Source organism: Melanotaenia boesemani, chromosome 18 (assembly GCF_017639745.1).
Source record: "Melanotaenia boesemani isolate fMelBoe1 chromosome 18, fMelBoe1.pri, whole genome shotgun sequence".
Taxonomy (NCBI): Eukaryota; Metazoa; Chordata; class Actinopteri; order Atheriniformes; family Melanotaeniidae; genus Melanotaenia; species Melanotaenia boesemani.
This window is the reverse complement of record NC_055699.1, coordinates 20925061-20942731: the sequence shown is the minus strand read 5'-3', so window position 1 is coordinate 20942731 and position 17671 is coordinate 20925061. Positions and strand designations below refer to the sequence as shown.

The 17671-nt window shown below is 38.5% G+C and overlaps 1 protein-coding gene across 4 annotated transcripts in view; it reads left to right on the top strand.

Annotated features, from left to right (window-relative positions):
• Window positions 1–1215: 1215 nt before the first annotated feature.
• Window positions 1216–17671, top strand: part of dipk1c (divergent protein kinase domain 1C) — a 56537-nt gene continuing 40081 nt past the window's right edge. Inside the window, exons 1-4 of one of the 4 annotated variants that reach the window (XM_041968644.1) lie at window positions 1216–1981; window positions 4737–4834; window positions 5566–5693; window positions 5838–6696. In XM_041968644.1, coding sequence (XP_041824578.1) covers window positions 6475–6696 — 222 coding nt within the window. In that variant the 5' untranslated portion in view covers window positions 1216–1981; window positions 4737–4834; window positions 5566–5693; window positions 5838–6474. Of the gene's footprint in view, window positions 1982–4736; window positions 4835–5565; window positions 6697–17671 lie in introns of all 4 variants that reach the window. The other 3 variants (XM_041968645.1, XM_041968643.1, XM_041968646.1) reach the window with 3 other exon arrangements.

The window sequence follows — 17671 nt, the reverse complement described above, 5'->3', positions numbered from 1 at the left end:
TCATGAAGTTTGCCAGACCTCAGACGCCTGAGTTGTTCATAGCTCCAGGTACTGATTTATTACTCATTACCTATTTCTCTCTCATGAAACCAACTCCAAGTTTGGGTTCAGAAGGCAAACACCATATTTACATTTAAGATCAGGCTTCAAACTTTTCATTTTGTAAAGCTTATAGTTAAGGTTGGTTAGGTGACCCTTAGCCATCTCTTTAGGCATCCCTGCTAGACTTAGGCTGTTGGGGGATGTCTCATGGTGCACTGAGCACTAGCAGGTATCCCTGGTTTAGAGTTATGGTTGACCCCTCTTTCCTGTCTTCTCCACTCCAAACCAGTCAAGGCGGATGGCCCTACTGGCACATTTACTTACAAAAAAACCATCTTCTAACACCAGTGAACCATGTGCGAAATATGACTGAATTTTAACATGTTTAACGCTTAAATCAGAGCCGTGATCATAACTGTTTTGGCCTCATTGAAAGACAATTTAAGTTTCTGTAAAAACCACCCTGACAACGAGTTGTGTGTGTGTGTGTTTTCTACACCCCCATTAGCGCTGTTAAAAGGTGACCTCCCACTGCATTTCTTACCCTGAAGGCATCAAACTGCACATTGAGCGGCTTCTCCTTCCTGATGTTTGCACAACTTTATTGGCATTTTTACAAATAGAACAATTACACACATGCGAGCCCCTGAGCTGTTATTGAAGTGTGTGTGTGCATGTGTGTGGAAAAGCAGAGTAAGACGAATTGAGGGAGAGTTTTTAATTTGAAGAGGCTCAATGAAGCTGCATGCGGGGACTGAACCTGAACAGAGACTTGCTGCCGTGGAAACGGGGTACAAAGAGGGAGGGGGGAGAGGAGTTGTGGTTTGAGGATGACGAGGGTGCACACATTTGCATGCACACACATGCACACAGTCATGTTTCCATCACTTCTGAGGACATTTCATTCATTTATGTTGACTTCCTGTAGACTTTCTGCAACATAAAGTTTAAATGGAGACTTGCTTTTTGTCCCCAGAAGAAAGGTGTTAAAACAGATTAATGTCCTCATAAGAAAAGTAATAAAAGTGTTTTGTGTGTGTTTTGATCTCCTAAATACACACACACACACACACACACACACACACACACAGAGAGAGAGAGAGAGAGAGAGTTAGTAGTAAAGCAGTGAAAGGCAGCAAACTGAAAGGAGAAAGAGGAATGAGGCTGCATGAACAAGCCTGAGCGCGACACACTTTCCCTCCCACACATACACACACCTCTCTCACACACACTCTTTTCCAGCCGGGCAGTGTGGCGCGTCAGACCTGGAGAGAGGAGCGAGGCGGCAGCAGCATGGAGAGAAACCAGAGCTGCTGAAACACCAGGCGACTGCTGGAGCCTCCGAGGCTGCATGGCAGCCCAGAAACAGGCGGTGACCCTGAGAGCCGACAGCTGGATCGTCACACTTTATCCCCTGGAGCATCTCTGTGTGCTGAGACCTGCTTCTCCAGCTGCCGCCACTCATTCAGCTCGGACTGGAAAACCAAAGAACCTGCAGGATTACAGGGAGAAAACATCTGACAACTCAATGATTTGGGAGTAAATTTTCAATCAAATCACAAGCTGATGTGTGTGTTTATTTGGACATCTGACAGGATTCTCTCTGCAGCTGCTGCAGACTGGAACAAAAAGTTCAGAGTTGGAGCATCACTTTTAAACACACATAATTTAGTGTCTTTATCACGGAGGTGGTGGAGGTGTGACAATCTTGCAGTTTATTCCAGGATCTGTAGAATCATCATAAACTCAAGGAAAAGGAGGAAGATGTCATGGTAACCAACAACTATCACAGCTGCCCCTGTGGTTAAAAGTCTACGCTGTTTCTGTTTTGGGACTTTTCTGTTATATTAAACAGACAAAAGAAAGGTTTGACCTTAATTATGAGGACTTTATCTACCTGAGTTTGGAGTTTTCTGTCATGTCCTCAGAAGCAAAACTGGTGAGCAAATATTTTTTTAAATCTTTCTTTAAAAAAAAGAAAAAAAAAAGGAAGGAAGAAAGAAAAAAAAAGCCATATCTGATTCCTCCTTTAATTTAATTCCAACCTTTGGCTGGTGAGGAGTTTAGTTCATTCTGTTCTGGCAGTAACAGACCACTGACAGCAGAACTGGAGGTGGGTGGATTTTAGAAAATGACTCCATTTTTCCAACCTCTAAGAATAGTATTTTAACCCGTTTATCTCCACGGTCCTCCTGTGGGAAACACCATCTGCCTCTGAGACTGAGAGGAGTTAACTGTAGCTGGTCTGTGGTGGCTCGCACGGTTTTACATTTCAGAGACGTGTCATGGCTCCAACAGCCGCTGCTGAAAGTCAGTAAGCTTTATCAGACTGTAAAAGCTAACATTAAGGAGTTAACTGCTGCACTGACTGGCTTCGGGAGCCACTTAACGGGCTCGATGAGTGAGATAAAGCTCTGTGTGCTTTACTCAGACGGAGGAAATCTACAGGATAATTTATGAATTTTGGCACCTGTTGCATCTGAACAGTTACTAATAAATTTAAGGACACCAGGTTTGACTTCGGGCTGCACAGTGGTGTGGTGGTTAGATCCACGGCCTCATAGCAAGAAGGTAGCTGGTTCAAGCCTCGGCTGAGGGGAGGTTCGAACCTGGTGGACAGTGGCCTTTCTGTGTGGAGTTTGCATGTTCCCCCTGCGTGTATGCTCTCCGGGTACTTCGGGTTCCTCCCACCATCCAAAGACATGCATGTTAAGTTAATTGGAGTGTGAATGGTTATTTCTCTCTTTGTGTTGGCCCTGCGATGGACTGGTGACCTGTCCAGGGTGCACCTGCCTGACCCTGATCTGCTAAACGCTGGGTTAGGCTTCAGCTTCCCTGTGACCCTTAATGGACGAAGCGGTACAGATGGTGGATGGAAGTTTGGCATTGTTCTGCACAAAAGCAGTAAAGGATGGTTTGTCTGTCAGATAAAGACTGAAACACAAATTAGAAACCAAACAAAAAGTAATTATGCAAAGCTATGGAAATAAACAAAAATATATGATAAAGGGAAACTACAGACAAAATTTTAAAGGGTCTCAATTGTAAATTATTGTGAAAGTTCCTTTATAAACATGTACTTTATAGCAGTACACATTGATTTAGCTAAACTGTAGTATGCAGTGTGAAAAGTTCCCAGACGATGTACTGAGCTGGAAAAATTCTCCAGTAAGCACCGAACTTGTCAAAGTCATATACTGTATCCCACAATGCAATGGGCCCATAAAAAATGAAAAAAATGTATTTATAAATTATTATAGCTGAATGACATACAGAACATCTGACAAGTTGTCTTTTTCTTACCTGCAGCCCGTATTTAATCCACAGCAGGAGAGAAAAGTGTTCTCTCTCTCAGGCCTATGAGAAAATCGTTCCATTTATTTTCTCGCAGTCCTGGTTTTGAAGTTCTTGCAGCTTCTTCTCGGCATATCTGGCAGAACATTTTTCTTGTGTGGTCCCTGACAACTTTTGAATGATTGCTTAGAAATTTTAAGAGGGTGTGTTAATGACAGGATTCAACAAAAGGTTGTTTTGGTGAATGAGATTAAATGGATAGTTTTGAGGAGCGGCTGGCCAAGGCGGTGAGGAAGTACAATAATCAGTGAAAGGCTTATAAAGACTTAGACACCAACCTGCTCTGCTGTGGACCAGTGTTCTCATGAAATATGAAACAATGGAACCAAAACTAACTTTATTCTTGTTGTTTTCACTTTGAGAAAACAACTAATTTCTCTCTTCTTACAGAGTTTGTACAGGCCTTACTTACACTTTTGTTAGTAAGACCGTAATAGATGCATTACGTTGATGCACGTTCCTCAAATTTCTACTACTACAAACTGTGAGCATTAACCCTTTAATGCCTAATGTATCATATTTGATACATACAGTTTCTAAGACCTGTTTTATCACTTTATGGTAAAAACATTGCTCAGAACTCAGCACTCCAATTAATCTTACTGCAATGGCAGATTATTTAACTTGATTATAGGCTGAATTCTCTCAATTTAGTTGTTTTTATTTAATTAAGATAGCTCAGTTTTCAGTGTAATCTGGCTTTTTTGAACACACAGTGGCTAATTCTGCAACAAAATGTAAGAGGACATTATTAGAGGAAGAAAGAGAGAAAGGAACAGAGCAAGACAAGACAAGAGTCAACATAAGACTGACTTTTGCTGTCTGGAGAGAGCTCATAGTACAGGTAGGATGCAAAATGGATCCTGAATTAATTTCCGTCAGGGGGCACGTCAATAGGAAAGTCTTCCAAAGTTCCATAGTGCCTCTTTAATGTAACATGCCTGAGTTATAAAGCTCTGAAGAGGGCTTGGCAAAATTCCATTACTCTGTGTGGGGAAACTTTTCATGCAATGGCAACCTTTACTCTTAGGAGTCCTTTTCTCTCTTTTCCTAAAGTGATACGTAAGTCAAAGTTCTGTAGCTTGTCTAAACACTTCACAGCTCACCTTCTAAACTTCATCCAGTCAGTAAAAACCATTTGTGCTGTACCTGTGGAAACATTTTAGCATGATTTAAAGTTTCTGGGAGAGAGGCTTTGCTAAATGGATCAACCGGCTGTACTTGTCTCTGAGGGGCTGTTTTAGAACAGCTGTTTAGTCTCCACCACACACGTTCCCATCAACAAGAAACAAATGCTGATATTTTAAGAAGCAAATGATGATCAATTCTCTGTTTTTCAGTATCTGCGGCGTTAGATTTTATCATCTGGACATCTGCGGAGTCTGTCTGGCAGAAAGCGGAGCTCTGGGATCCTAACAGTGAACTGTGGTTATATCTGGTGAGTGTGTGTTTTCCATTTTGCTGCTTATTTTTTTCCAGTTAATGGTTTGGATACTTCAGTGAAAGTAACCACAACCACATCAAGGACTCATAATGCTAGCTAAACCATGGGGTGGATGAGAATTTTGACATTTGAGGAAAAGTTATTAAAGCTGTACAAAAACCAGCCTGAAAGACAGCAGAACTTTCTTTTTTTTCCATGATGTCATTCTTAATTCATGTGTTTTTTTCTTTTATTTTTCTCCTTTTAGATATGCAGGGAAGTGACTAGCTCTTTCATTATTTTACAATGGTGAAATCCTCTTTGAGAAGCTCTTAACTCACACTGAAAAGAGAGACAATAATTAGCTCTTTCAATCAAACTGGAGGAGGAAAGCAGCTCTCTGAGAATGCTCCACTCCTAAAAACCTTCACTTAAGAAAAAAAAGCTCATCAGTGTGGTTTCCTTTTTAGCTTAAAAAGAAGGAGACAAACCATCTGATTGAATTTTGACTTATCAAGAAACCTCCGAATCCCAACTGCTGCTTATCTACAGGGTCAGATTACTGGATCCAAAAATGCAAATGGCAGCCTTTGTCTCATGTAGCATAGTGAAAGCTAATTTTTTTTAGCATTTAGGATTTTTTCCATGCAAAAATTGAAGCAGTTAGAGCCCATCCATTTTTTTTTTACTTTATATAAATTCTTCTGACATTAAGGAATCTTATCTCTATCTCATTCTCTTTTTAGGTTCAAAAAAGCTCTTCTTACATACCAGGACATTTTCCAGCTCCTTTCCAGAAGGATATTCCAGTTTTTGGGCATTTTATTCTCTCCTTTTTTCCTACATCAAGTTTTACTCCATTGGATGTGCAAAGGTTTGTTCTCTGTAAATGAGTTTCAGTGACAAATTTAACAGCAAGAAATACAAAAAGCTGAGTGTTCTGTGCAAACATGCTGCAGTGAGAGAGCATTTCTTTGGAACAAACAGACTCTAATGTAAAATGTAAAAAAACTTATAGTTTCCAGACATGCTGATGATGACGACACATTCCTTGTTGCTGAGAAATTTAACTCTGTTGGATATGAAAAGGCAAAACCTCACCACGAACATAACCTTCAGAAATACTTGCGGTGGGACCGGCACTGAGCTGAACTGGAAGTCGGACTTGTTGACCCTTGGTGTCTGGATCGTGTCATTCTGAAAAGATGATCGCAGACTGTTCTTCTTTTTTCTTTTACGATACGTTTTTCCAAAACTTTCAGTCGTTTTAAAGGCAAAGCTGTTGCTGACAGAATCAGAGGCCAAAGCCTGCATGATACGGATATTTCTCAGGACTTTTTGGATTTTTTTATTCCTCATTCCCCAGACTGACCGGCTGCAGAGCATCATGGAAGACAAGGAACTGTTGGATAAAAACCTGGTTCTTTACTGCTGGTGTAAAATATGCAGATGATTAAATTCACCATATAAGACAAAAAGACACAGTTGAAGATTATCTGAGTTCATCCCGTCTCATTTTAATCCTAAAGGGATTATTTAATATTGTGAAACTGAAACTAAACTCTCTGGAAGCTGGAAAGTTTTGTGCAGCACTAAATGTTCCAGAATAAGTAGCTCCACTTTTCCACGTTTCTGTTTGGACATCATTCATCACTATGCTCCCTGGTGGGCTGGTGTCAGGAGGAGGGGGCCGCGGTGGAGGGCTTTGTCTGCTCAGGTGGCTGGGCCTCAGGCTGTGGTCCCGCCGGGGGACCCTGGTCTTCGCTCTGCTTTGGTTCGGGTCCTGGTTGTTCCTGAATGGTCTGGTCCTGGTCCATAGGAGCATCCTGTCTGACTACTGCACCGATGATAAGAGCAAGAAGATCCTGCAGAGGCTGGTGAGTTAAACCTGTCATTTCCACTGTATATATATATTCATTATGGACAAACTATCCCCTAATACATCCTTATACTGTATACTGAGCGTCTTTCTGGAAACTTTGGTTTATAAAAAAATCTTTGGAGCAGTGGATCAGCAGCATTATGCTCTTTTTGGTATTTTGACTGATGCTTGGTTACACACAAATGTATTTGGATCAAACCTGATGCATCTCATCCTGGAGAAAAGGCAGAGCTGGTTTTATTAGTGGCTGATGGCTGCAGGGAACCGGAGTTTATAGCTGTGTTGCAGATGAATAGTTTGGTTTCAGTTAGACACTTTAATCAGTTCTTTTGTGCGGTTAAAACTGTAATAGTTTTGTGCTGCAATGCAGAAAAAAAACTGTTCTCTCCTTTAATTAGAGTTTAATGGGCTTGGTGAATTGCCTGGTGGTTGGTGTTGATGTGTGGCCTGCAGTTGATGCTTGTTTTTCTAGTTTTAGCTGTTACAGTAAGAAAATACTGGAACACTTGTGGTACCACAGTTAGTAGGTGAACAAATCTGCCAACATTGGTGCCAACTGAGCGTGAAGTTAAAAAGCAAAGCCACTCCACCCAGCTACGATCACTGTTTGCTGTAGATGTCTTGCAGAACTCAGCCGTGTTCTTTTCTGAAGATGATGCAATTAAATGAGGATGAATTGATACCTCAAAGATAAATAAATCCAGGGTAGACCTGTTTTGTTCTGTGCTGCTATTAAATATGGAAGAGGACATGAGAATCGGTTGTGATCTGAGGGAGTTTGGTTCCTCGGTCCAGTTTGTTATCAGGTTTCTGATGGTTCCATTAAAGCAGACGTGTGTGGACTAGTTTGGTGAAAGCTTCCAAACTTCCAAAGCGAAGCTAAATGTGCTCCTTGGGTTAGAGAGTATGGAGGTGTTTTTACCAGCAGAGACTGGCTTCATGCACATGTAGATAAATATATGTGCTACAAGAAAATAATGGTTCTTTAAACTTTATAGTGCAACAAACCTTCTTCTTTAGTCTATTTCTGTCAAGGTCAAGCTGAGTAAAACTGATTTCTTTATTGTGTTCAAACATCAAAACAAATGCAGGACTGGGACAGACTTGTTTTAATACTTAGTATTTTGGTGTTTGATTTCAACATGTTGGATCACATGATGTAAATTATGTGCAGTCTGTTCACTATTATGAGGAAATAAATTTCTTCTGCTGTTGTTTATGTTGTATAAACCAAAAATCTGAGTACTTGTCGTTGTCTGTGCAACATAGTCATTAAAATTAATGGAGGTCTTTCCTCAATTTGCGCAGAGCCATGTGTTTGTTTTGTGAATCTCAGCCACCGTATTTATTTACATTCTTCACTCATTTTGAATCATAAATGGAAACCAGTTTAAATTTAACAACAGCATGCCAACACCTACTAATAATTGTGTTCCTGAAGACATCAACATAAAACAATGAGATTAGTCAGTGTGAGAGATGAAGCATTGGCAGCAGGTTTCGGTCTGATTGCCAGAGAAATGAAGCGACAGCAGCATCTGCCTGAAAGGAAGGAAAGCTGGATTTTCTGTAGGAATGTGATTTAAGCTGCAGCAAAGTTTCCAAAAACATGAAGAGTATTAATGTTTTTCCTTCTGCTTCCTGCTTAAAAACCTTCCTCTGTCTCGATATTTTCAACCTTGAGGACAAACGGAGCGCCGCCACCGTTCATCAGTCGGATGTTCCTGTAATCTGGCAGGCTGTAGAGACAAACGGCCAGAGGTCAATAGCTTTTAATGGCCTGCTGTCTTATCCAGTGCAACATCTGCTGGAGCGCTGTGGGTAAACACCGATAATAAGATGCTCTCTTTGCCGGCTCCTCAGGGCCGCACAGACACTTTCTGCACTGCATTTCAATTACCTTTAGCGTTCTTTTCATTTCAGCCTCATCAGTCTCTTTTTACTCCTCATCTGTCTTCCTTTCTTTAATTCTTCTACCCATTAATCACCATGTTTGGATACTGTGACTGTTTTCTCATTCCCTTCATTTCCATTTATTCCTCTTTTCCTCTGAATATCCCTTTGTTCTTCTCTGAAACATTGCTACACATTTTATTCCCCTCTCTGTTATCTTTTTCTTCACACACACAACTTATTATGCTCATCTCATCTTTCTCAGAAGAAGGAACATAAATTAAATAATGAAAGCCGGCTGAATAAACTGTTTTGTCAAAGGCTTAAACACCATGAAAGTTTACATTCTCGTCTTGCAGTCATGTGAGCTATAACTATTGTTTTAGAGCCAGAAAACTTCACAGGAAGGAGGGGTCCTTTGAGGTTTCTGTTTGTTAGTCAATGGTTGTTTCTTTAGCTAAAACCACCATTTTTTTATGTTTTTATGTCTTAACTAAATCATTTGCTGGCAGAACAGAATATATTTATTTTGGAAACGTAACATTAGGCCTAATTGTTCACCTCAATGTAAAAAGTCTCATGAAGCACAAAGAATACTGATAACACAGAAACCAGCATGAACCTTTCGTTGAGCTGAACTGAGCTTCATTTTCTGCCAATAAGAACACCAATAGCACATCACATCCAACGACAAAAACAGATTAATATAAAGCTTGAAAACCGTCATCAGAATCTTCATAATTAAGGAGAATAAACATTTTTGGTGAATTAGGTTCACTGCTGTAACAAAACAACTACACGCCCAAACTCAGCTTTCCTCAGCAAGATAATGCCAAATTCAGATAAAAAAAAAAAACGCGCATGTAATAACTTTGTTTCTGTTTGTTTCACCCCATTATAAAAATTCTAAACGGAAGTCATGAAACCCATCAGAAACTTCATAAATAAGGAGGATATGCCATTTAGGGGGGGAGGGGGGTCAACTATGACTCCAGCACACGATGATGATGATGATAACATACATCACGCTGCACCGGAACACATTGCACAAAGACTGGAAACTAAATGGATTAATTAAGTGCTTTTAAATCCAAACAGAGATTAGTTGAGACTGATTCCGTACTGATTCTTGTATTTGCTGCTGCCTATCTTAGACCAAAGCTCCCTTGATTTTTTTAATCTCAATGGGATTCTTTTTTCCTGGTAACAAAAAGGTTTAATAAAAAAATAAAACACAAACATACATGAACTATATGAGGGCAAATATTTGAGATTCAAGAGTTTTTTTTTTCTCTCCACAAACTCAGTTGTACATGTACAATGTACAGTTAAGTAACAACAAAGTTATTGATTTGTAAAATAAATAAATAAAAAATAAAAAATAAAATATTTAACCTTTCACTTGATTTGATTTGGCTGAGGAGCTAAATATTTTAATATATTTTACAGAAAACCGAAGCCTGAGGTCATAATGTGAAAAACATGATCCTGACTACAAGACTATTATTATTCTTTTACATATTTGTTGTGAATATCCTTATTTACCAGTGGCTGGTTAGGCTTAGGTATCAAACTAGTTGATTAGGTTAAGGAAAAGATTGCAGTAAAGGTTTAAAAGACAGTGCTATATGTTTTTATGTATTCTGCTGGTTAACCTTAAATGTCTATAATCTTACCAACATAAACATAACATGTAAAACTGGAGATTTGATAGTTTGAATCTGATAGCACAAAAATATTTATCTGATCATTAAAGTGGGATCATGGGCAGGCGTTGCATTTCTTTATATATATAAGCTGCATTTATTTTCATTGTACAAAATGGAAACAATTGTATGTTTGTGGGTTTTATTATAACAAAAAGTAAATTTTTCACTTCAGATTTGATGATTTTTTTGTGTATTTTTCGACCCAGAAATTATTGCAATAACATCACACTATTTTATATAGTGCTGACATGTAAAAAGTAAAATAAGATTTGTCTCCATTTCTTTGTTTGCTCAAACAAGTCCAGTTTATTTGAAGATATTTTACAGCCACATTACTTAAACAACCACAGATATATGCCACAGTTTTCCTAAACCTAACCAATAAGTTTAGATTCCCAAACTAAACCAAAAAGAACCAGAATATGCCAACTAAAATAAAAACCCAAAACCTCAGATGTGACTTGAGTTTCTTGGATGAAAGTCTTGATTTTCACTATTAACTTATTTAGAAACTTACTTACATGAACCGTTGATTGACTTTTAAACATTTAACCAAGTGACCAGGGTGAACTCTGTCATGCTTGATTTAGTTACATTTCATAATTTTTCATAAAATCCTTTGCTCATTCTCCTTTTTTATGATTCACGAGGAGTCCTGAAGAAACCTAGCTATAATAACAATACTATCAAAAATATACAGAATCAGTCTTCTCTAACTGAGATCTCCTCTGGCAGCTGACCAATCATAGCTTTTGTAGTTGTAAATATGTCAGTGTTCTCACTATGATGTGTAAATTTCTCACGATCCTCCGGCCTGGAAAGTACTATCACTACTTCTGATAAAGTATGACAACATGAACATACTGTTATCGTCCCAGCAACAGTTTAATCAAACTCATACATAGTTTCATGGAGAAATCTATTTTCCACCACACGGGCCGTAACGTTACCCTCTCTGCCTCATATTAAACCTCTCAGAGATCCAAAGTGGACACTGATGAAATCCCAAATAAACACTGAGATCCAAAATCAACAAACAGATCATGTTTGTAGAGCTACGCTTTAACTCCATCAATCATGTTGTTTAATGAACGGGTCCAGTAACGTGTTTGAGAGCAACGAGAGGTTTCGTGTCTCCTGAAGCTCATTTGGCTCTCAGCGATAATAAAGGCCAGATGTAGTTTTTACTGCAAAACCTCAGACTGCCTTCACTAACTTGGTAAGCCTGCTGTCATTGCTGTAAATGACTGGATCTTTGCTTGGATCAGTTCTGGTCTACCCTGGTGTTTCAGGTGTTTTAGTAACCTTCCTGCAGGCTCATCCCTTCATTCTCAAACCTTTCAATGCACTGGATTAAAGAAAAGATTGTGTCTTTTTCAAGACGTACTTGAAGCTCTGCTTCATGTGGGTGTTGGTGAAAGGTTTCATTTTGTGTTTGCATTTAGCATGCATGTAATAAATTATGTGGAAAATTGCTTCAGGCAAGGGAGGAATTTGATCCGAAAAGATAACCTAATTATCCAAAATGAAATATTAAAGATCCCTGTTATAGAGCAACTCGCTACTTAGTAACCCAGGAATTTAAGGTGTGGGAAAATGGTGGAGGAAAAGATCAACAACATTTGGTTGGAGCTATACTGGTGATGTAAAGGGGGTAAACTGGTTTTAAATGTGAATGTTTAGATGTCCCCTGTGTATTGCACTGATGTCATGGGACAAAAATACACTCTTGGGAAACTCTCGTCGGAGCTTGTTTATCTCTGAGACAATCTCTCTTGGCTGAGAACAGAAGGTTTCAGCATGAAAACTATTTTTCTGTGACAGAAACTAACCGTATGACGTTATTGCTCTTTTTTCCTGAATCAAACTCTGCTGTCTGGATCAGAATTGTTGGCTGACTTCACCTCCGAAGCATAGATGATGAGTTTTATCTCAAACACACTTGTCTTCCTCGTCCACCTGCTGCAGGATTCAGTTTTTGCCTTTTTTTCGAGGGGGAAACACATCAAAGAGGATCCATACTCCCTCTGCTCTTCTACCCGTCTGCACTGATGTCAATATTAAAACATCAGTCCGAGTCATAATGTAAAATTCCTTATCAAGTCCATCTGGATCTTGCAGATGTTTAATTCATGTCAGGTTTTTGAGCGATATTGATCAAATAGAAATCTAAAGCATAAGCTGGGCTGTATTGATATTGGAGCAGGAATGGATCTTATTGTTAGCTTGGCTTGTTAAACTTTGAGTGCAAAGACAAACCAGTAATTAGAATATTAAAACATAAATAACTTTTTAATTACCCACCTCCTTAGAGGTCTGTTGAACTTGTTCACCCACAGCTAAGCTAACCATCCCAAGCCTTATGAGACTCTCACATGCTTCAAATCCACCTCAGTTTGTTTTGAAGCAGTTTTTAAAGACAATAATAATAATAAAAAAAACTTTTAGTTGACTATATAAGCCTGCTATTGAGCTTCAGTCCATGTCAGAAAAACTGCAGGCGGCTACTAAAACAACAGCTGGTAACATCCTTGTGCGAATTAGGTTAGATGAGCAATTAATTTAGCCTCATTTTTTCATGTTCTTGAGACAAAAATTACAAATATATTGGCATATAGTTTGGTCCGATGTACAGTGAGTTTTCTATCCTGTTAGTTGAAATATTTACCCCAAATCGTAAGTTAGGGCTTTTGAACATGAAAACAAAGACCCACTCCGTAACTTTCAACCTTAAAACTCTGCATTCCAGACTTGTTTGATGGCCAAGTGACGTCTATTCTTCATTTCTGAAGCCCAGCAGCGTCCCACGGCTGAGAAACTGCACTATGCAACTGTTTCATCCAGGATGCTTCGTGACGTTGCAGTTTCACTTTGTTCACGGGTCGCACGCTAGCAAGCAGATGTTAACAAACCAGTCATTTTGAATGCACACTGTGGCTGATTCAGCAAAAAAACACTAGAAGACATTATAGAAGACATAAGACAGAGAAAGAGAGGAAACACAAGAGAGACAGAGCAAGAGATAAGACTAAAGTTAACATTAGACTGACTGGAGTGAGCTCACAGTAGTGGTAGGATGCAAGATGGACGCCAAATTAGCCATCGATAGGGGGCGCGTCACTGAGAAAATAGCAAGAGTTATGTAGTGCATCTTTAAAACCAAGCAGCGACAACTCCGTGCTGGATTTCATATATACGTCTTACGTCTCAGAACCTCTGTCCATCTTTATATATGCGAGACTTTACCTCTTTCAAATGCTACCCATGTTACCCAGTTAACCTAATTAGTTGTCAAATGCGTCTCCAGTTGTTTCTCATTTGTTTCAGTTACTTTTCCAGCCGTTTGTTTCAGCTTGTTGAAACAGGGGCATGAAACGGTAAAATGTCTCAGTTTCAACATCTAATATGTTGTTTACATTTTATTTGGGAATAAAATAGGGGCTGATGAGATTTGCTAATCATTTCATTATTTTATTTTTCACAGCGTCCGGGGGTTTTTATGGAACTTTTTTTTTAACGGTCCAACTGAGCTACATTGATAGTAAATATTTCATCCTTCACATAATGAAATATGACCTGATGAATTAGTTAGCTGACAGCTCCTGATGTTCAGACTAACATAAACAGTAGTTTTAAGACACGTAAGTTTTTCTAACACAGCTAATCATTCATGACCGACAAATCCCGCCACGTCCATTCATGTCAGCCGTACTGTTGTTACAGCTCCACTGTGTTTGTGTTGACTGTGCAGCTCTGCACACATGGTCTGTGTTGAGGGAGAAATCTGTTCGTTTGTGATGATTCACGGACTATTAATAGTTTCCAGACGGATCAGCTACATGCTCTGAACTTGTCCCTGCTTGTGGTTGGAATTCCTCTGCCTATTTATGGTCTGATGCTACTTTTTTTTATGACCTACCTCAGTTTTTAATGCAGCCTCGTTTGTTCCTTAACTGGGAATTTGCTGTGTGTCATCGTCTCTGTATTTCATCTGGACCAGTGTCAGCAGTAAAAATGATGCATTTATGACACAGTACTATAACATTCCTTGCGGTTGTACTACAAACATGACCATTTGACACAGTGATTTCTTCACTTTCTGAGTTTACAAGAAATAATAATTTACTCTCAGATGTTACAAAGTCAGGGCCATTTGTGAAATGAAGCTATTTAACATGATCTATGTCACCTGTGTGTAAAAAAACACTTTTCCTTAAATTATTAATTTCTTTGTGTAAATTCATTTTGTTTTAACTAATTTATAAGAAAAAACTAAGAATGTATGGATGGAAACTGAGAAAATGACATTTCTCTTATAGCAGCAGCTTTATAGACTTGAAATAAAACATTAGATAAATATTGTGGCCATTTCCAAAATAATCAGTTGAGTTGTACAAACCTTTGTGACTCTCCAAATAAACACTGACATGCTTCTACGATGATGGAGCAGAGCAGGGCCACTGCTAGTCCCTGGTTGCCCTGAGTACTGCTGCTTTGTAAAGTTTATTTGGGTCAACATAGTTCATACTGGGACAGACTGGGACATATTACATGTAACTGTCATGTTAAGAACGTTAACATATTTATAAAATCAGTTCAGCTGAGATAAAAATATTGTGGTACTATAGTTGTGACATTTACAGAGTTTCATTGAACATATCAGAAGTTCAAATCAATGCAGTGAATGATAACGTTCTCATTTCAAGTCTCTGATTTGCTGGAAGTTAAAAGTGGTGGTTCTCCTCATGTTTTCCATGTGTGTGTGTGTGTGTGGAAAGAGGATGGAGTGAGTCGATATGGGGTGATGTTATAGCTGTTAGTGGCTGAAAGCAGCAATTTTTTTTTTTTTTTTTTTTCGTTTTGGCAGTGTTGTGCCCTAAGCAGTCTGTGTCATCCTGTAAATGAAACAACAACAACTCTTGGTCACACTTTGTAATTTAGAAGGCTGTAAAATGTGTCATTTTAAATATGCCATGATTATGATTAATCAAGACAGTTTTGTTTTTTAAAGAATAATCTCCATTAGAGCCAAAACCAAGAGCGGCCATATTCTCTCCCTGATAACAGCTAGCTTTTTCTGAAAGATCCACTACGTTCCAAAAAAGTCCTTACATGATCTTATAGCTCATTAATTCATTACCATCTAGCATTTTCATAGTCAGCAGGAGTTGTAAAACTCAAATTTTACTCACGAGTATTTTCAGATGACTGGATGTGTTCACAAGAAACTTCAATCCATGAAAAACTGCTTCAAAATTCCACATAATCCCCTGCAGAATAATTTTAACTCAGCCACAAAGTGGTGCGTTTCCCATTTTTAGCTGCAAAGGCTGTTGGTTTGCTCATGCACAGCTGTGTCTGTGCAGATGTTAATGTCAGCAGCTGTGGGTAAATGTGCCGGTAAAGAGAGATGAATGCACCAACCTGACAGGGAGTCTAAATCCCTGGTAAATCCTGGATTTGTGTTCTCCGTCCAGGTGATTTACAGCTGCACTGATTTCTGTTAGCGGCAGAAAGAGGCTCACTCTGTTCTCTGACTGGAGGCTGAACTCCAAACAGGAAGAAAAGGGAGCTTCACTGCAGGCGGCCATGGAGCTGTTTAATGAATGAATGTGACAGCTGGACAAATTAACTACTGCTGTTCAAAAGAATGGAGGGCATGCAGGTAACCTTTGACTTAAAGCTCCATTAATTCTTTTGACAAATTAGATACATTAAACAAAACCCTCTAACATGATGAGTGTTATATTTACGAATTCAATTTATTCAGTTCATTTTATTTCTAACAAAAGTCACCTCAAGACACAATTCGAAGATTGTAGTTAACCCAAACAATGTATTTCAGTCCAAATTACTCTAATTCACTACGATTGTGTTTTTTAATGCCAAGTTAAAAATTTTTTGCCAAGCTAAGCATGTACAGGTGTCAAAGAAAGGGAACAACTCCCCTTTAGTAAGAAGAAAACCTGGAAAGTCATCTGCCTGAACCCGTTGGAGCTGGAGAGGACAGGAAACAGCCACCAAAAGTCTAAGCCAGGAATTCCTGCTGAGAAAGAAAAAGAAGTTTAACTTTAGTTATTGCTTACATATTTTGGGTTTATTTGAATGTATAAAGTAAACATGTTTATTATCTTACAGAATTTTATTTTGGTGCTTCAGATGTTTTAGGTTATTATTTAATAATCCATCGCAGCGTTTTAATTCAAGATATTACAATAAGATATTCCAGTTCCTCTTCCACTACTTTGTTAGTTTCATTTGTGATCCCTACCCACCCCTGTTTTTTTTTTTTTTTTGGGGGGGGGGGGGCTAGTGGTGTGAGAGTGTTGTTGAGAATATTCAAACTTCTTATTATCTTTAAGACATCTTTGTAATCTAACCAGCTGATGGAATCATCAGACTTCATGGAGAAGCATAGCTGAGTATAATCTGCATAAAATTAACATTTATGCTTCATGCTATTTGTCTAGAAGCATGTACAACATGAACAATATCGGTCCAAGTACAGAGCCCTGGGGAACTCCAGGATTTACTCTATAAGAAAAAACTGGAATCTATCAAATAAAAGTGACTTAAATCAGCCTAATCCAGCTCCTTTAGTCATGATATTCTTTCTTTCTTTTCTTTCTGCTTTTTATTTCGAACATGTGCAAATAACAAAGGAGTAAACTGAAAGAAACAAGACAATTCAAAACATGAATAAATACATAACACAATGAAGATAATAAAACTAATAATGTATAAACCCAACATGTCCGAAAAGGACATAAGGACATTAGATATTTACAATAATTGGAAAAAAAAATAATTTAAGCAAAAAATAAATTATATATATATATATATATATATACACACACACATATATATATTCACTTGATGTAAAGTCAGATTTTTCCATATTTACAATAAAACCTGTTTGTGGTCCATAAAGCAGCTGTTTAGAAATTAACTAGTCCTTTAAAAATGTGAATCTGCGCTTTAAAAGTTTTGATTATTTATCCCTTGATGTCAATGTTAAAAGTAAAAATGCATTTGGCAAACATTACGAAGGCTGGTACACACATAAAGATTTACAACAAAGTTCGAAAGCTTTCATTGACCTGTGGGGGGGAGGAAGGGAGATAAGGTTGTGCCAAATCAATAACTAATTCAAAAGCTACACTGAAAAGCAAACCATCAACAAAAGTCATAACTAACTTGTCAAAGAAAAATTATTTGCCAAAACATATACAAGGGGTGGCACCAACCACTAACAGTGTGTTTACACAAAATAAACTACATGCAGAATGTGTACAGGGTGCCCCAACCTTAAGGCCTGGTACACACAAAAGGATTTTATAAATCTGTAGAGATTTATTATCTGATAGA